This window comes from Anoplopoma fimbria, chromosome 8 (genome assembly GCF_027596085.1).
Source record: "Anoplopoma fimbria isolate UVic2021 breed Golden Eagle Sablefish chromosome 8, Afim_UVic_2022, whole genome shotgun sequence".
NCBI classification, from domain to species: Eukaryota; Metazoa; Chordata; class Actinopteri; order Perciformes; family Anoplopomatidae; genus Anoplopoma; species Anoplopoma fimbria.
In genome coordinates, this window is record NC_072456.1 from 20,810,218 (window position 1) to 20,829,599 (window position 19,382).

The window sequence follows — 19,382 nt, forward strand, 5'->3', positions numbered from 1 at the left end:
TCGCTGTCTAATACTGAGTAACAATTGACACGACAGTAGAACAGCTGCAAATGATGCATACATCTGTGTGTGTGTGTGAGTGTGTGTGTGTGTGTGTGTGTGTGTGTGTGTGTGTGTGTGTGTGTGTGTGTGTGTGTGTGTGTGTGTGTGTGTGTGTGTGTGTGTTTGTGTCTGAATACTGAATATATTCAGAGGGGATTTATTGTACCACATGTGAACAAGGTCTGTTTTACATAATGGATCAAAGGTTGTAATTCACACCTGCATCGCATATTTATTTATTTAATTTGGGATGTACATAAAAGAAAAATAGAATAAGAATTTTGCACCTCCATCACAGGAGTTGTATGAAGCCTATTGTGACTTCAGAGGGAGCCAGTGAAGTCTGATAAATCGCACTCAAGTGATGTCACTCGAGTCATCGTTAGGGAAGACTACAAGCTTGAAGCTTGAAGCTCCTCATCTCTGATTAATGCCAGAAACTCAAGGCTACATTAGAAACTACTAGCATAACACACACGAATCTCTGACCAGAGTGTTGGCAGTAGATGTGTAGACAATGTGGGTAATGTAGTCACCATGTTTTGCCATAGAAGAAGAATAGGCCTTGGAATAAAAATATATGTTTATTGCTTCTGCTGCATACATTTTGCAATGCTGTATCAGTAGAGGATAGAGATGAGTCAATGACCGGTTTTGCCTTGAATTAGTAATGAGAAATATGACAACATTATTAAAATGATATGTTTGTTTATAAGCCATTCGAGCCAATACTGTCTGATCGAATTTTAGTGGAGCTAGGGAGACCACCAAATCCAAAATGGTTTGTGTGACATAAGCCACATTAATCACTTATCTCTACATAAACTTACTCAGTGAGGAAATAAAACCAGAAAGAAAGAAATTCACACAGATATCTGTAGCCTGAAGCCTTGTAATGTCTGTCTTGTATTTCAGGTTGAATGACCCAGGTTCATTCTGATTGACAGGAGATCATGACTGAGAAGTAAAATGAAGCAGAGTTAAAGAAAGAGAGAGACACAGCTTCATCATCGCTCTGTCGAGTGAAGATAACGCAAGTGTTTCGTGACGAGGTACAAAAAGGGTTACGGTCGGAGACGGGTCAAGGTGGGAGTGAAGCGGTTAATGCAGATAACTTATCAGAGGAAAGGCCATTAGCTGCTCTGTATCCTGACCTGCACAGGAAATGTGGAGCGAGAGGGAAATGTTTCCTCTCTTCCTCACCACTGGTTTCCCTCTGCACTCACTTTCAGTTTGTCTGCTCTGCCGGCAATTTACTCTCTTCTATTCCTACTTAATAGTTTGACTCTTTGAAGTTCTCTTCTCTTATCTTTCCTTTCTTTTCTTTTCAATTTTTTTCATTTCCCCTTATTTCCCTTCTTGTCTTCTGTTTCCCTTGTCCTTTTCCTTTTCTATCAACTTTCATCTTGGTGCTACAACTGCAGCAATTTTCAAGTGAACTACTCAATTTCAACATTTTGCAATTCTTTGAAGTTTCTTCTTTCCTCCTTGTCTTTGTGGGTTTTCTTTTATATAAAACTTCTACCTTTCGCCTTATTTCTTCGCTGTCTCTATTCTTTCTCATCTGTCTCTTTCTCTCTGTCTACTTTTGACGTTATGTCTGTGATGGATTTGGGAGCAGATGAGTGGTGAAAAGCATTACCCTGTCCTGCACCGCTCGGCTCTCAGGCCCATCATCAACCTCTTTCTAATATGATGAAGATTGAACTGGGAGAGCATCAGGGGTGCTGGATTAGGTCCTATCTATCAAAAAACACCTGCTTTTTTATGGCGTTGGAAGTTCACACACATAGAGAAACCCCCCCCTATAGATCATCGGGCAGCACAGTCAGGCGTCTGATTGCTCTAGCATGTGCTTGGGGAATGTTAATACATGTTATTATGACATGAGGACCAGGAGGCGAACCGGTATGATTTAAAACGCTCGTGCAGGAGACGAATGTAGCTGAGACTGCTGGTGAAACTGTGGATAACAAGCTCTTCATGGCCTCCAGAGAAAAAAGTGATGGAAAAAAGTTGGGGGAGATATGTCTCTCGTGTAAATTAAGCCGAATCTCTGCAGTGTGGCGGTGAGTTGAGGTTACATGGTGTGTTAGGTTTAATGACACTTGAGGATCAGTGAGGGAGGTTGACACAGTATAAGTGACTTATGAGGAGGGCTTTTAAGTAAATCTGCATTTGAGGGTTGAGACGGAATGAGGGCTACTTCACACGGTGCCAATGTGTGTGTGTGTGTGTGTGTGTGTGTGTGTGTGTGTGTGTGTGTGTGTGTGTGTGTGTGTGTGTGTGTGTGTGTGTGTGTGTGTGTGTGTGTGTGTGTGTGTGTGTGTGCTATATATCGAGTGGCCTTTTGACAGCTAGCGGAGCTGGGGTGTGAAGACCAATGAGGAGGCCATCGCTGCAGGAGCAGAGGCTATGTTAGGAAACAGGAGGTCAGATGGCGTATTTACAGCCGAGTCCAGAGCTATTAAAGCGGCAGACTATCAAGTAACTTGATGCTGAGAGGGATTAAGAAGGCAATGTGCAATTTTGCGGAATTGATGTGCAAGCCTAAAAGCTTGAGGTGACGATGGCGTGATGGTAGAGAAGTGGGTATGAGAGGGCTGCCAACTCAAATCAGGGGTTCTGACAGATTTGGGGTTTTTAAATACCATTACTAAAGCTGCAAGTAGCTGGTATTTTGTGGGACTATTTCATAACATCAGAAACCTCAGCATCCTTTTTGTCCAACAAAACAAAACCACTTCACTTTCACAACACTTAAGCTAAGGCAGACTAAACCGCTGCTCTCGGTTGTCCCTGTAAAGTGAATATTAAAAAGGAAAGTAGGATTTAAAGGGAAAAGCTGCCAAGATTTTTTGAGGTTGTCATTGTCAGATTAAGGCATTTGTTGAGTCAGAAATTCTTGCTGTGACTTGGCCGAAAGACCTAGTTCTGCACCAGAATATCGCAGAGCTGACAGATAGAGACGGACAAACATTCACTTTCACATTCACAAATTCCGGCAATTTAGAGTCATCAACTAAACTGCTCGCACCTAAACTAATTTTCCGTTTATGCAGATTATTGTTGGATGGATGTGTATGATTAGCGTCAAGTCTTTCGGTACAAATCTGAAGAAACAGGTTGTTGGGAGCTTGAAGGCAGCGAGACATTTACAACAGATTGTTGTTGGACATCATACAACTTTTTAAGCAGGAAAATATGGGAGATAATATGAAAAATGTGGGATCTTTTACCATACAAATTTTACTGTCTTCATGTTGCCCTTTTTGAAATTGGCTCTTTTAATTGACTCTTTTAAAACACAGCTGAAGGGAAAAAGAATAGGGAGTGATTACATCTTTATTTTGGGATGAACCTTTGAGGTTTGCACTGTCATCCAAAAATATCTAAAGGAGGAGACCAACCTGCGAGGTGTCGTGGTTGAAGATGATGGAGCTGAGGTCTCCACAGTTGTAGTGGGTGATGAGGTCCTCGGTGGTGTAGGAGCCCTGCAGGCTGCCTGCTCGCACGCCTTCATGCTGCAGCAGAGTCTGGTTCAATGCAAACAGTACCTGAAGGGGAAGAGAGAGAGACAGGAAGGGCGCTGTTACTTTCTGCATCCACAAACTCTTTTTTTTTCTTCTCTGCGCTCAAGAGGAATTTGTCATGAAGTGGTAGAAACTCTGCAAAGCATGGCCAGCGTTCCTCTTTTAAAATATAACATGACCTTAATACACAATGAAGCCGTTATTCCTGAGTGTCAGCGAAATATAAGTTGTTTTGCAGCGTTCTCATTTCTTTTCAGGATATTTTCATGCACTTTCCATACAGGCTGACTACAGGTAAAAGCAGACCACAAGAGACATGGCACAACTCCACACTGACTTTCTTCTGTAGGAAGGAGAAAACAGGGGGAAGAAAGGGAGGGCTTAAGAAAGAGAGAGAGAGAGAGGGAGAGACTTTAAAAATAAGCCTTCTTTCTTTTTCACCAGGCCAGGGTGCTGTAAATTTACAGCAGCCATTAAAATCAAAAGTAAACCCTCTTTAGAGAGAATTTATGGCGTGCAGCCGCCAGCCAGCCCAACAACTCCGCAGCTGTCCTCGACACCAGGGGTTAACCTAGCTGCTCCCGCCCCCTCCACAATCCCACGCCACCTCCGACTGGCCTGGCAAGCGTGGACAGAGTTGTCAATCACAGCTAAGCTCTCTCACAGGAGATGTTTCTTCTCTCTGTGTACAGCCGATTTCACACAGTTCTACACTGCACCTAGTGAGGCATTTTGACTCTGATTAGACCAAGTGACTCAGCTCATCACTTCTTCAAACAACACCAGACTATGCGCCATGTCTATGATCCTAATTACCCAAGAAACCCGACTAGAGCTTTCGGAAAAATACTGCAGGGAGAACGTCAGCTTCCAGGGCCGGGTGATTTGTGGAGCAGCTTAAGGCCCGATACAGCTGCACAACTGATTGAGCCCCCATGTCAAAAGTCTGGGTCGTAATTCACAATTATGTTATGTTTTCGCAATCATAAATGCCCATATCGTGCATATTGAACGTTTCAACTCCAGGTAACCCTTACGGTGGGATAATCACAACCAAGCTCTAAGCTCAACCTTGTGACTCCGTCTCGCCGTCTTTCTGAGGTCATTGTGTTCGCTAACCAGTCTTGTAGGCTCAGTTTTTAGCTTTCATGCGCTTTTTTCCCCCCCATAATGCAAAGAGACAACTGATGAGCTAACGGCACACATAACTCTTTCACCCTTTCTTGACTGTACTGTCCATCCATCCTCTTCTCATCTCTCTCCCAGCTTCCTTCCTCCCACTGTACATCCGAGAACCGAGTCTGATCTTATTTATGTCTCCGCTATGCTCAGCGCCATACTGTCGCTCGGCCAAGGGTGCATAATCCAGGTATGGGTCTCGATCAATCCTGTGACCAATCCAAAAAAGAAACCGAAGCCCTCCCCCCCCCGCTGTGTGAGTTATGACACAATACCTCATTTTATTTTCTATTTCCATCCCACGTGAGATTCTTTTAAAGCTCTAAAATTATGGTTTAGGTGTGATGCCAGGCCCAGCGAGGCCAAAACTCTTAGTTCTGCCTGGAGGCTAACTAGCTAATGTAGCTAATTCTGCTTCTTCAGATGCTGGTTCTGCTTAAATAACATGCCACTGACCCAAGTCCTTGACCCTCAGGGCTCTTTGCCATCTCTCAAGGGTTTTTTCCAAAGGAAGCACCAGAGCGGGCCGTGGGTAAAGTCAAGGGCTGGAGCTGGCAGAGCACACACACCTGTCAGGCTGTTTGTAAAACTCCCAGCTCCGGGCGGTTTCCCTTAACACGGCAAACAGCACCAGACATGACAGACAAGAGGGGTGCGGTGGAGGATGCGTGGTAAGAGCGGAGGGTTGTGTGTGGTTGATTGTGTTGTTAAGGGAGTTGTTATTTCAATATTGTCCGTTTCCCGGGGAAAGAACATCTCTGCAGCTGTAACCATGGCGCCTGAGTTTGTGCTCGGCCGAATGAAAGAGCATGTCAATCACTGCGGAGAGTCTGAGGGGGGAGAGAGGAAAAATGCAAACATTCCCGTGTGTGTGTGTGTGTGTGTGCATGCTCGCATGTATACGCATCGTGTGAATATGTGTGTGTGTGTGTGTGTGTGTGTGTGCATGCATGTGTTGGCTGACGGAGTGGGTGTTCTCATGCTGAAGTGGTCCACTCACTCTGACAGACTGGCTCTTTTACAGCCAGGCCTTTTCAAAGTAACTAACATTGACTGAGCTCCACCACATAGTTTACTACTGCAGGTTTCTCTCCTCTCTTTTCTAATGTGTGCGTGAGAAACTCCCATTGTAATTAAATGAGAGCTTTATAAGAACAAAGCTGGAAGGAGCGGAGCACATGGATGGTTTTGGAACCTGCGATCTGAGCGCAGCACTCCAAAAATTCATTAGCAGGTTTTGGAGAGAAAACAAACAAAAAAGAGGGTAGGGCAGGAGTGGGAGCAAAATATAAAATCAGATCTTTCATGTTTCAGAAAATGTAATTTTCAATGTGTGTGCATTGCAGCAATTGACCTTGTAGTGCATTAAATCCTGGCTGTTTGCTAGCAAAAAGTGTGAGCTTGTTTGAAGGTTTAACGGGTCTGAAGCATGAGTAGGTGCCAATGACAAGAGGCTGGAACTGAGAGAGCCCCCTGTTGTCGACAACATCACTCCCATATTATTCCTCCTTAATATGTATCGGATAATGTGAGTGATGGATAGTGCTAAAGGGCTTCGAGCTACGATACAACAGAAGTGTCAAACTGTGGAGGCCAAACATTAAACTCTGGCAAAGAGGATAAAATGATAATACCCATGATTATATTTTTCTTTACAGCTGTAGGAGTCTGTAAAGCAAATGAGGAGCACACATCATTAACAACAGCAGTAAATGCACCGATCTCACAACATCAATCCATCTTTTCCTCTCCCTCATGTCCACTTTCCCCAAGTCACCCTTTTCATTTCTCTATCTATTGTGGGAAAAATAACGAGACACAATATAACACAATCCTGCAAACTGATGGAGAAAGAATAAAGAAAGAAAAAGAACAAAAGGAAGGGAGGAGTCATGGCAGGAGAGCAGGAGCAGAGAACAAAAGACGGAGAGAGGTGAGAGTGTGAAGACAAATAAAGCCTTGTTCTCTACGAGAGGAGCATGTGCTGTACAGATGGAGGCGATTCTCTTCTCCATTTGTGCAGTAGAGGGTTGGGGTATAGACCTGGCGTGGGCACCGGGTAACACCAGGCAGGCAGGTGCATGAAAGCGCGATGGTGCGTGCCAGCGTCAGGCAAGAGATCTGAGAATGTTTGTTCCTTCACACACCTTCCTCTTTCTCCCAGCTTTACTCAAGCTATTTATCTCATTTGATCTATTCATCTACTTGTTTTGCTCACTCCATCTTGACGTCCCAGGTGTTATGTGTAACATGTAGGACAGGAATAAATCACTGCTCCTTAGTCGTCACAACGGCTGGCACTTCAGGAAATCCCATGAGTTGCGTTACAGCGATGGTTGACACCCTTTTTGGTCTGTGACCTTTTGAATTTAATGACGCAGTGACTATTTGAGACTCATGGTTGTGAGCAGTTCCACTAAAAGGTTATTTTCCCCTTTAAACTTCTGCCGGCCTCCTATTGCCATGTTGAGAGCTGTTGAGATTCAATACAAATGCTCTGAATCTCTAATTTAGCACCTTTAAATTTATGCACAGCGGTGTTTTAGCGCAGCGTTACCGTTGGTTTACCGCTGTATGAGTCCATTACCTAGCCAACTGGAGCGCAACAGAGAAACTTACTTGCACTGAAATGTATCAACTAAGAACAGAGAAGCTCAGATAACAACACAGAGCGGGAGAGACTTCATTCTCTGCTCAGGTAGAAAGTAGTCCATAATATCTTCACAAATAGCTGTTTGCTGCTATATTAATCCTCTAAATCCAGTATATGGAACATTTAAGAATGATTTGAATTCCATCCCCTCAAACAAAATGTGAATTCAGTTCCTTCTCTGTTTTTATCTCTGGTCATCCAATCGGCCTCTGATAAAGAACAAACAGCACAAACAGTTTGAGGTCGGTGCGTTCCCCTCCACCGCTCTCGTCTCCCCGAGAGCCGCTTGAGTTTCATCGCCTGAAAAAGAGAAGATCTAGACCCCTGACCCAGGACATGCACTGCTGGGTTCCTCTGGGCCGAGTCAACTTTCCCCCCAGTGGGTTACAGACGGTAAGAGGGGATTGGGTTCACAGCACCCTGGGGTGACTGAAGGAAGGGAAAAAAAGGAGTTGAAATAACATCCAGGGCTACCCAGGAATAGGAGAAGTGTGATAGCTCATCCTCCACAGAGCAGCCAAAAAAAAGGGTGCATACCAATTTGTGTGAGTGTACTTTCCCCTTCACAGCAACATTAGAGAATCATAAGAGAGTTCATAAAACCCATTTTCTTTTAACCTGTACTATCTCAGTATGACTTCATGCTTTAAATGTGCATGTAGCAGTGGCAGGGGTATTTTTAAAAGCCTGATGTAGTCTGACCTTTTCGTTCATGCTAGCTCTGAAAAGCACCTTGAATACATTAGGGCCAGAAAAGACGTTGTCACACAAGACCACATCAAAGTTGTCTGGACAGTCTCACATGATAGCTTCACCGTTGTCTCCTACGGTTTTATCAACAACTCGCTCTTTCTCATTTCTCTCCAAGGGAATCGTGTAATCTGTCTCAAATGCCTCAGAAGCGACCTCCACCGTCAGAGCATTGCCAAAATAGTTTAACAGCCGTTCGGCGGCCTTTCTGTGTGTATCGTTTTGCTTATTTCAAGGTAGCAACACATTCAACTCATCACATCTGACAACAGCAAGCAGGAGCCTTGCTTTTTTCAAATGTATCCCTGTTAATACCCACAGTACACAAACATATGTATGTACACTCACATATACAGCCACCCATAAGCACACACGCTAATACTTATACACACCACATTCCTCTTTGAGCAATAACCTGTAAACAAACCACATATTGCAGAAAATGAAAGAGAAGACAGCGCCGATATTGTGAATATTGTTTCTCCTTTGTCTCCACCTTTCTTTCTCTTTCCACTTCCTTTCTGTCCTCTCTCATTCCCTCTCTTTCTCTGTCTCACTAAGTCTCTCACCGTGCCTGGTCTACCCCCCAGTCTCAGCCTAGGAAATCCAGGGATTACCAGAGGGACAATCCCAGTGGCAGAGGCCTGCTGCTCCCAGCTTCCTCAGAAAGCCTCCTATTCTCCCCCCCCACCTCCTCCTTCTTCCTTCCATCCTGTCTTATTTCCTCTCTGAGGCGGGGGGTGAGTGTCTAATGAGGTATTCAACTCTTAGCTTGGAATGGTAAAAAATCATCTCAACATTCATTCCCATCCTTGTCTTTTCTTTATCCTTCATTCAACTGAATAAAGTTTGCTACTATCCATTACTGTCCTCCTTTCTCCGCTTGCTCTTCTCTGGGTGTTTATCTTCCTTCCTCCCATAAACGTATAGCGTATAGGCACCCATACACACCACATACTGTATCCGCCCCCTCCAGTCCCCAGAGAACTCCTGTCTCTTCTCTTAATAAGAGTCTCCAGTGAATAGGGGGGTGGGAGTCGCCCCTACACTTGTCCACAAATAAACCCCCGCTGTTTGACTTGGCAGTGCTGCCGCTGAGCCAGTCATCCCCAGCTTTCCTGCCTCACCAGAAAACAGAGAAAATAATAAAGTATCACTTGATCCGGACGAACAAAGCACACAGCTGGTCCCTGACCACGAAGGCCCACAAGCAGAAGGTGTGAAAGAGTGGTGGAAAAAAGTTGAGCTGAATCTTATTTTCTTACATCATAAAAGACCCATAATTATTGAACACTAATAAGTCTGTTTGTAAATATATTTATGAGTGATGTAGGTAAAGATGGAGAAGGGAAAATATCACCTAAAGTAAACACATGTGTAAACACAATGCTTAATTTATAAAAAGGTAAATGAAAGCTGCACTAATACATATTTTTATATTATCAATGGATCAAATGTATGTATATTTTGAATTGTATCACTTGTGAAGAACCGAGAATTATCACCCAACTCTGCAGTTCGCTTTTGTTCCAGCGTCTGTTAGCTCATCATTTTGGTTTTATGGCCAGCAATGCTTTAATATTTGGGTTCAGTCTAACCACTCTCATCAGCTTTGTTTCAAACTGCTGCAGGCAGTTATTTTAAATGAAAAAGCTCAGCACCAAACAGCCGACAGACAAATCTAGGAACTAGCTGGTGAACCTAGTTGAGCATTTAGCAGCCAGATGACCAATCATTTCCCCTGAGGAGTTTGGTAGAGACCAAAAACAGAGCTAAAAAGACCTACATTCATCAGGTCCCAGCCCTACCTCAGTGGACCTATTGAACGTGGTGGGGAAGGGGAACTGTTGTTGATATTTTGTCGCTGCTGCCACTTCTGTGTGTAGGCTTATTAAATTTGTTGGTTCTGTTTGGTAGGAGGGGTGGCCTTGATGCACCCATATTCTCCTGAAGTCCACACACAGCTTGTGTGATGATGTGATTATTTGTTAGGAGGATTCACATTTTGCTTTAGCAATTAGCTGGTTGTTGTAGTGATATCACTCCGTGCTGTTTGCGTGTTGCATTGGCTGGACTAAGGTAGCATCACATTTTTGTTTCAGAGCTGGAATTTTCATAGGTAACATTTGCAGTAGAATAAGAGAGGACACAGAAAATTGGGCTGGGAGTTTACTTTATTGGGGGTCAAAGGGTCAAGGCTTTGACCCCCAATAATAGTTTATGGTTCGCCATTGAAAAAAATGGTTGGGTACGGTCAGCTTTTTCTTTTTTTCCCTTCACTATTTGGTGTGAATATAATAGAATTTTGATATTAATGGTTACCCTAGATGTTAGTGTAAAAATATCCCCTTAGAATCACTGATAACTAAAGAACTCCCTGTGTCATGTCAAGTATCATTTTCATCATTCTTAATGATGTTATCTGCTTTCAAGAATCTGTCTCGTTTTTTTTCTATGGGAGGACGGATGTAAATAAACTGCACTTCAAACAAATGAAATGATCTCACCCAACTTCAGATCCATCAGATTTTTTGCAGCTGTTTTAAGCCAAACAAGATCAAAGAACTTGCTTAGATCTACACTAGATCAGGTCGCTCTAACCTTATCTCCCTCAAAGCTCGTAGTCCCCATCATGGCCTCCACTAATCCTAACACATTTCACAGTCTGCTTTTTTTTTTTTCAAGGAAAAACTTTCATTGAATTCCATTGGATTTATCCGGCTCCCATTATGATGTGTGATGCTATCCAAACCAGATGAGCTGGGTCTTCTCCGCCGCATGAGAACGGAGCAAGCAGAAACAGCCGTGTATGTTTAAAACATGTCTCCCCGGCCCCTAACCAGGGTCCGACCACTCTCTCTTATCTCCCACAGTCTGCTTTGGTTGGACTAATAACTTTAGACAGAATAATTCCCAAAGAATGATTTGTCCTTTTGCAAAGGCTGCATCTGAGGTCTGCCTGAAACATGAGAGCAGCACATAATCTCCTGCATGAACATAAATTGTGTAATGGAGAAAAAAAAATGGATCCAGATTGAGTGTTTGTCCAAACTGTAAGGAGGAGCTGGTCCAGGTGACTGAAATAATTTCTTTTTAATTTCTTTTCATCTCAGAGGTTTCTGTTTGTGCGTGTCAAGTACTCATGCAGCCATCAATCATCACACATCGTCCTCACGATATTCAAATGATGTAATGTCTTTAAACAGATTTTATGTATGAGTTACCATCTGCACGTTGTGCGCGTGTGTTGAAGTAGAGGAGAAGGAGGTAAATAGAGGAGGAGGAGAGAAATTATTAAGTAAGAGAGATGGCATAAAATGAGAGACAGCATGAGAAAAAAAGAGGGAAAAAATGTAAGACACAGTGGGGGGGGTAATGTGAAAGTATCATAACAGTCCGAAAAGACACAGAAGGCCAGATGTTAACAGTTAACCAGGAGAGGTAGAAAGACGAGAGGAGGGAGCAGACCTATTGCCCTCCTCCTCCTCCTCCTCCTCTTCTGTCTAACAGGTCTGGTACACAGCTGGGCAGTTTACCCCTCCACCATCTCCCCCTCTTCATCCTCCCAAAGCCCTCTCCATCCTCAGCCCTGTCCCCATCCCTCCATAAACAACTCACGCCTCTTCATCTTCCATCAATTCACAAACCCTCAATCACCATCCTTCCTCCCTTTTCCCCACCCAGGTTATGCTCTCTCAAGGACGAATCTCCAGAGTATACAGTATAGCAACGAGCCCTTCATCCCTCTCCCACCCATCCCCTCGTTCTCTGCTCTTTCATTTGGTGGCGGCCCTCCTTCCCACCACTGTCACTGATCTCTGTTTATCTAGCTTTCATGTCCTTCCTCCTTCCTGCGCTCCACTTGGTACACACTCGCACACACACACACACACAAACTTGTAACTCACTGCCTGTACGGATGGATGCGGACGCTGTGTGTTTGCGTTTCCATATGTGTCCGTCTTCACTACGGAGTTTGTCCAAATTGCACAGTGCTCTGTCTATGGAGCTGCAGAAGGAGGAGTATGTGGACCCAACTTCCTCTCCTCTCCTCTCAAAGAATCAATGCTGAAGCTAAAGCGTCGTAATCTGACACAAGCACACCATTTCACGGCAAATCAGAGGAAGAAATGTTCAATTTCACGCAGTGCATTCAGCCTGCAGGAAAACAGAGACACAGACTGTGAACAAGTAGTATACGTGTGGAAGTGAGTGTAATAAGAGTTTTCGGGTGGGAAAGAGTGAGGGTCACGCTGCTCTGTCATTTAAGAACCTTCTGTCATCACTCCCTGATGAGAACAGGCTGCCTCAGATGAAGCATGGAAAAGAACACACAAATGTATACAACCTTTCCCAACCATTGCCTACCACGGTTTTGCCAACACTTAACTGTGGGACCACCAGAGAGACTTCTGATGTTGTTTGACAGATATAAAAAGTAATTTTAGTGTTGGAAAATGTTTAATGGCTGATTCCTTTCTTACAGTAATGAGTGGGAGATTAACCCCCTGCCATGCCACATTCTGGACTGCTTCTGGTAAGCTCCCGCTCAGGAACAGGCTGGGTTTTGTTCAGAGTTGGAGTGAGTGGGAACCCTTGACTGTGGTTGTCACCCACTGGTTTGTGGAGTAGAGTTTTGAAGCTTTGAGTTCAGCATTTTTGCCATCTGCATCTTGTTTTCCTGTTGTCAGAGGTGACACGAGAGGGCGGAGCCATGAACAACCGCGGAATGCTGAATAAGACATTTTTTGGCAACCAAAATGTTACAATTAACTCTCATGAACTGAAAGTACACAAGTTCTAATATCAATAGAAAGACAACTCCCAGACCGGTCAACACCATGGTATCGACCTGTCAATAACAAGGTAGCCACGTCCTAAAGAAAACCTTGCTTCATCGTCGATTTTACTCTAAATGGTCATCACGTCACCTGACTTCTGGAGCAGTTGCTCTGAGCGTTGATTACTGACGCGGATGGGTTTACATTCGAGATACTTGTAAGCCTGGTGCGTCTCTTACCGACACACATTTCTTTCTCTCCTCTGTTACACTCTCTTTCCGTATGAATGAAAATCAGATGAATAACAGTCAGTCTACAAGGTTACTGTGCTGGACTGACTAGAGTAATCTCGATACTCCTGAACACTAAAAAGGACTTTGTATGGAGTGCAAAGTCGTTTAAAAAAGAAGTTGGAGCATTGCCTTATCTCCTGCTCAATCCGCTCCACTTTTTTCCCTGAAAAATATTCTGCTTAAATGTATATATGTTGGCCTTTAGCTTTGAAAAACAACATTTTCACCTGGATCAAAAACTCTTTGCTCTCGCCGCACACAAAGGACGGACTTTTTTAACAGGGCTGTCTAGCAGCAAACAAATAAAACTAATGGGTATATTCATTAAAATTGTTGATCAATAATACAGAAAAAGAAAGGCTCATTTAATCCCATGAAACACTTTAGTCAAATTGCGAATTTTGTTCAAGGACATTTGAAGTGCCATCCAAAAACCTCAATAGAAGCTTTGAATGTGAAAAAAGACATTTGGTAGTTTACAGCCATCAATAAAATACAACACAATTTGTCTCTTTTTTTGGAGCGAGCAGTGAGCAATTTGAGCGGCCTGGAGCGGCTTTGAGGTCCACTCCTCGCTTGTCACTGCTCAACTCTGCACACTCTACACCCTACTATTTGTATGATTTTGCTCACAGCCAATCGCCACAAGCTCTGGTATTGATGCCGACATAGTTATTTTGAAATTATACCCAACCCTCCTTCAGGAGCTTTGAAAAAATAGAAGAAAAACAAGACTAGAACAAAAAACAAACAGAAAAAAACATGTATGAACTGAAAAGGTGAAAAAAAAAATTGATTTATGAAGTTAGGACGTCAGCCAGACTTCCAAAGTGCTTCTCTTAATTACTGTGGTTCAGCAGTTGTGGCCTCACTATGCTGCAATTAATTAACTGAACCTGTTCATACTGACGATCAAAGCAGACATCAGGCCTGTGCTGAAAACTGAACTGAGTAGGAATTAATCATTTTTACGAGAATCCCATAAATGATTCCGCCTGCAACACCAAAACAAATCAATTTTGGATGAGGGCGAGTTGGTGAAAACAGGGATTTATGTAAGTGCATAATTGTGTTTGCTTGTGTTTGTGAGTTAAAGAGAGAGGAAATGCAGACAGTATTTGTGTCTGTGTTTGAGGAAGATGGATGCCAGAAAAAGTAGCAGCGCAGCCAACATAGAGACAGAGAAAAACAGACAAACAAACAGACAGCAAATCTCACAGAAGCAGTGAGTGGGAGGCGGTAAAAGGAGGAGAGAGAGCCCAGTGATAGGACATGGGAAATAACTCCACTATGCTGGCAGTGGTTTGGAGGTGGAAGGAGGCGTTTGGACGGCCTGTGGTGGAGGGGATACAGTAATGCTGGCTATAGATTATGAGCTCTTCCTCTCGCTGGCCTTGACTGTGAGCGGTGCTGGCCGTCACATCAGAGACGGGCCATTTTTACTGCTTTCATAAGACTCTCATTATTTCATAAATCTGCAGTTTAGGCACTCAGCTCTGTTGATTTGAGCCAACGCCAAGGCTTAGAGAATGTTTTAACAATCTCTTTCATTTATTTGCAACCTTGATTCATGTTTGTCAGAGAGAGCAACTCGTACACATTCCCAACTCGTCGGGAAGCTTGGTCACCGTTGTTTGGGGTTAAAGTAACAAAAGTTAAGTACTTAACGTAACTTAAAGTAAGACCATAACAGCTGTAGTCTGGTGTTTTTCAGACCCAACCGTCCTCGACCTTCCTCCTCAATTCGCCAATTTTGTCACTTTTTATACTACGACATCTGACTTTCGTAGCCGTTGCTCTGAGCGTCTACTATTGTCCTCAAATGGGTTTACGTTGGCGTTACTTGACAGCCAGCTGCAAACATTGGTATTTGACGCCCTGGGAGTGAGACAAGGCTGGACAGAGGTAGAGGTCTTGAAAGTTGGGAGAATGGTAGTGGATGGAAAATGATGAGCTCATTTTCTGTTTGCTTGTTTGCTTGTTTTTTGGATCGCTGCTGCATGGATATTGTTTGCGTCTGCATTCACCGGCCAACAGTAGCTGACAATTATAACTGTGGAGCGGCTGTGGCGCAGTGGAGAGAAGGGTCGCTCTCCATTCAGAGGATCGGCGGTTCGATACCTGGCTTCGGCAGTCGATGTGTCCTTGTGCAAGGCACTTAACCCCAAGTTGCTCCCAAAGGCTTTGCCATCGGTGTAGACTGGATGTTGTATGAATGTTAGTTAGAGTCTGATGGGCAGGTGGCGCTTTGCCTGTCATCAGTGTGTGAATGATATGTAATATATATAAGCTTTGAGCTACTGATTGTAAGTCGCTTTGGATAAAAGCATCTGCTAAATGACTGTAATGTAATGTAAAATAGCACAGCGCAAGCAGCAATTTCAATTTCTGGTCTACACATGAATACATTCCTTCATGAATCTGGGACACATATTTCTACCAGTTTTATTTTTGCTCTGTCACATTCTTGGCTCTTCCTTTATCTCTGTATTGTCTTTGTCATCAGGACTCTGGTGTTGTTACTCCATGCATTACGTCTAACCTCAAGCTTCTCTATGTCTATGCCACAGAACCAATCCACAGTTTGCTTTACGCCACCAATTACCATACTCAAAAGCATGCATATACATAAACAGATTTCTACAGCAAAAGTCTCATTATACTGTCTTTTTTTCTGTCTCTACACGTTTTCTTTTGCTGTCTTGCAACACACTTCCATATTCATCCAACCTCCAACCACCCAGAGCTCTCAGCCCTGTAGCCTCCCAGGGAAAGTGCTTGGTATGAAGAAATCCAATATGATTAAGACTATGATTGCTGTCTCTAATAGTTTTAGCACCCATACCCTCTATTAAGGAAAACATTGGGTTTGGACCGCAGCTCAGCGCAGGCAGAGGGGATCAGCCTATGGGAGAGACCATAATTCAGTGTTTCGGTATGTGTGTGTGTGTGTGTGTGTGTGTGTGTGTGTGTGTGTGTGTGTGTGTGTGTGTGTGTGTGTGTGTGTGTGTGTGTGTGTGTGTGTGTGTGTGTGTGTGTGTGTGTGTGTGTGTGTACAGTAGGTGTGAGGTGTAGATATGTAGATATCTTTCTATGTATGTGTGTGTTTCTGTGTTTTTCCTGTCTGTCAGTGAGACTTGATTTGTGTGTGTATGTGGGTGAGTGGTGAGTGTGTATACTTGTGCAACCCACGTTGCTCAAGGGCAGACTTGGTCAGCTAGCTGAGGGTTTGTGGTCATCAGATCACAGGATTGTGGCTTTAAATGGGCCACTAATCATCAAACAGGCCACACGGATTGAGGGTGATGCTAAAGCAGACGGGAGGAGTGCTGGATAAACAAGATTACAACTTCTGCAGTCTTCACTGGAAGGCAAATAATTAAACCTTTGGGAAAAAACAGCAAGTAGCAGAGGAAGCAGAGATCAGCACAATACTTAGTGTTATATAATGTAATATGTCTAAAGACTACTTTACAGGAAATACCATATTGTATAAGAAGTATTATTATCATATTTGTTCACTGCCAAAACAATTTCTATGACATGCAAGAGAAGCTTCCTTCAATAAATATATGCTTTTTTGACCTTAAAGGAGACATTTTAAGCTGTTGATGAATATAGTTTCAGATACTTTTTCTTTAAAAGATCGCTTTAAAAGTGTTTCTTAACGTTTAAATAAAGTTTTTGAGTTTTTTAAGAAACCTCAATCTATTTTTTTTTACCCTTGTACACCATTTTGTTCAATTAAAGGTTATTGAGAAGGGAAAATAAAGCTCTGAGTTAACAAACCAATTAGCTTGGTAAATTAGCTTGGTTGCTAATCAGAGATGTGTTTGTACCATCAACTCTTGTCAATAACTGTCTGCAAACAGTTTCCCTTTTGTGGAACAGTTTGTACTTCATCAGTCAAGGTTAAAACAAAGTGAATGATGCAACACAGTAAATAAACTATTGTAGCTTCCTCAATTTTGGACTCTCTGCCTCTCCATCCCCTCAGAGGTCAGCACTGTCAGGACGGCTTGCTAATGGCGCAAATTTGCAAGTCAAAGTTTTACCTAAATTGAAACATTACCGTGGATTTGCTTTGACCCTTGAGCAAATCCCCCAACCGCTTCAATTCCACTGGAATGAATTGACTTAGCCACAATTCTTTTCCTTTTAAAATGCTGGTTCAACCAGGCCTTTAGGCTTTATCCTTGAGAAAACCTTTGCTGTGAAAATTTTAGCCCAGGATTGCAAGTTTACTCTAAATGTGAACAGGCAAAGTTCCAAATTTGAGACGGAAAAACTGCAGCTTTGAAAAAGCTGATTATAACTGAAAGTGCGGTTCCTTTCAGAAGCCAATTTGATGGAGAGTGCCCATATGTGCACACACTGCTTCTTTGTGAACCCTGGCGTAACCTTAGTCTTATCTCGCTCTTGATCACTCACTGAGACTTGAGGCCAACTGTCTGAAGTGAACTCGCTCTTGAGCCACAGACACACAAACAAACACAAACAAATTTTCACAGTCTCACATCCACACGCTTAATAGTCTCACCACAGAGGAAACAATTTCCTATCAAAGCTGCTGTGAGTTTCCAGAGCTGTTTATTTATTATTGTTTATTGTAAGAGATGCCCTCTTTGCTCTGAACTATAAAATAGACCCGTACTTCACCAAAACTAAACCTAATCTTTCTGCATTTACGTCTACTGAACACAATAATTGCTTCATTATGCTTTCGTTTATTTATATGTCTATCACTGGTGGTATTGTCTAAACATAGAAGAGTTTTTCTTTTCCACACCAAGCTCTCTGTTTCCATCTCACCACACTCCCTGCTGGGCCAAAGCCTATCTTAATTAACACCGGGATTTTACTAGATCACTGTTGGTTTAGTACCAGCTTCACATCGACTGTGACAGTAATTAAGTGCTGAAGTCGAGGCTGAGGCTCCATTGTGTTAAAATGAGAATGTTGTGTGTGTCGTACACAACATACACACACACACACACACACAGACACAGACATGATGTTATCGACTTGAGGGTCAGTGAAAACAATATCTGTCAAAGGCAATTGAGTAGAAATGGAGCCACATCAAGCAGTGCCACAGTCTGTGTGTGTGTGTGTGTGTGTGTGTGTGTGTGTGTGTGTGTGTGTGTGTGTGTGTGTGTGTGTGTGTGTGTGTGTGTGTGTGTGTGTGTGTGTGTCTCTCTGAGTGTTTATGTGTTCGCCTGCATGCATGAGTGTATGCCAGTGACCCGATCGGCAGTGTGTGGTTACGGGTGAGTAGCCGTGGTTTCACTTGGCACACACACACACACACACACACACTTTCAGAGCTTGCTGACAGATGCCTCAGACAGTTCAGGGTTACAACAGAAGAATAAAAAAAGAATGATTGTACTTTGTAGCTCCCACAAATAAATATCAAGTCCACCACAGCCATTGTTGTGAAAATACCATAAAGGAAGTAACACTAAGTTAAACACACACTGGTATAAACATACATACACATAGAAACACATGACGGACCTAAAAGATAAAAACAAAATCCCACAGACGCACACTGACGTCTGCAGACCAGGGGCATTATCTTTTGAACAACAGGAACTAGCTCAAGAATGTTTACCCCGCCAAAACAAAATGCTCCCTCTCCCAGTTTCTTTTCTTTTCCGTTTCCTCAGGCCACCATCCTTTTCTCTCCATCTCATTTCCTCTCTCTCACTGACCCCCTGCTCTCTGTGTCCGCACCCCCACCCCATCCTGGTTCATTTCAGGCCAGGCTGGCAGTGGCTATGGCAACACTCCCAAGAAGGTGGTTGAGTCAACACAGAGCCCTCAGAGGCCCTTCTCTCAACCTCCGTCTCTGGCAGTGAGGGGACCTCAACTTTTTACTTCAAAGATCCATGAATGACTGTATGAGAGTAGATGAAGGCGACTGCAGATGAGAGGAAATGGAAAGGAGCATCCAGAAGACAAAATAATGTCAACACTTAAGAGAGAAGACAATTAACTCCGACGTTTTATTTCTTCTAAACAGCAAACCTTCCTTCAGATGTGAGTCATATGAGGTTGAGTGCCAGTAGCAGTTGTGCTATAAATGAAGTCTGGAAATCCAGACTGTAATGTTGATGTGATGTTGGCTCATGTTGGCTGGCCTTTT

General features: G+C 43.2%; 1 protein-coding gene across 2 annotated transcripts in view; it reads right to left on the bottom strand.

Annotated features, from left to right (window-relative positions):
• trabd2b (TraB domain containing 2B) overlaps window positions 1–19,382 on the bottom strand; it is a 63,300-nt gene that overhangs the window by 22,867 nt on the left and 21,051 nt on the right. For both annotated transcript variants that reach the window (XM_054603241.1, XM_054603242.1), the window contains exon 3: window positions 3,453–3,599. In XM_054603241.1, the coding sequence (XP_054459216.1) occupies window positions 3,453–3,599 (147 nt within the window). The remainder of the gene's footprint in view (window positions 1–3,452; window positions 3,600–19,382) is intronic.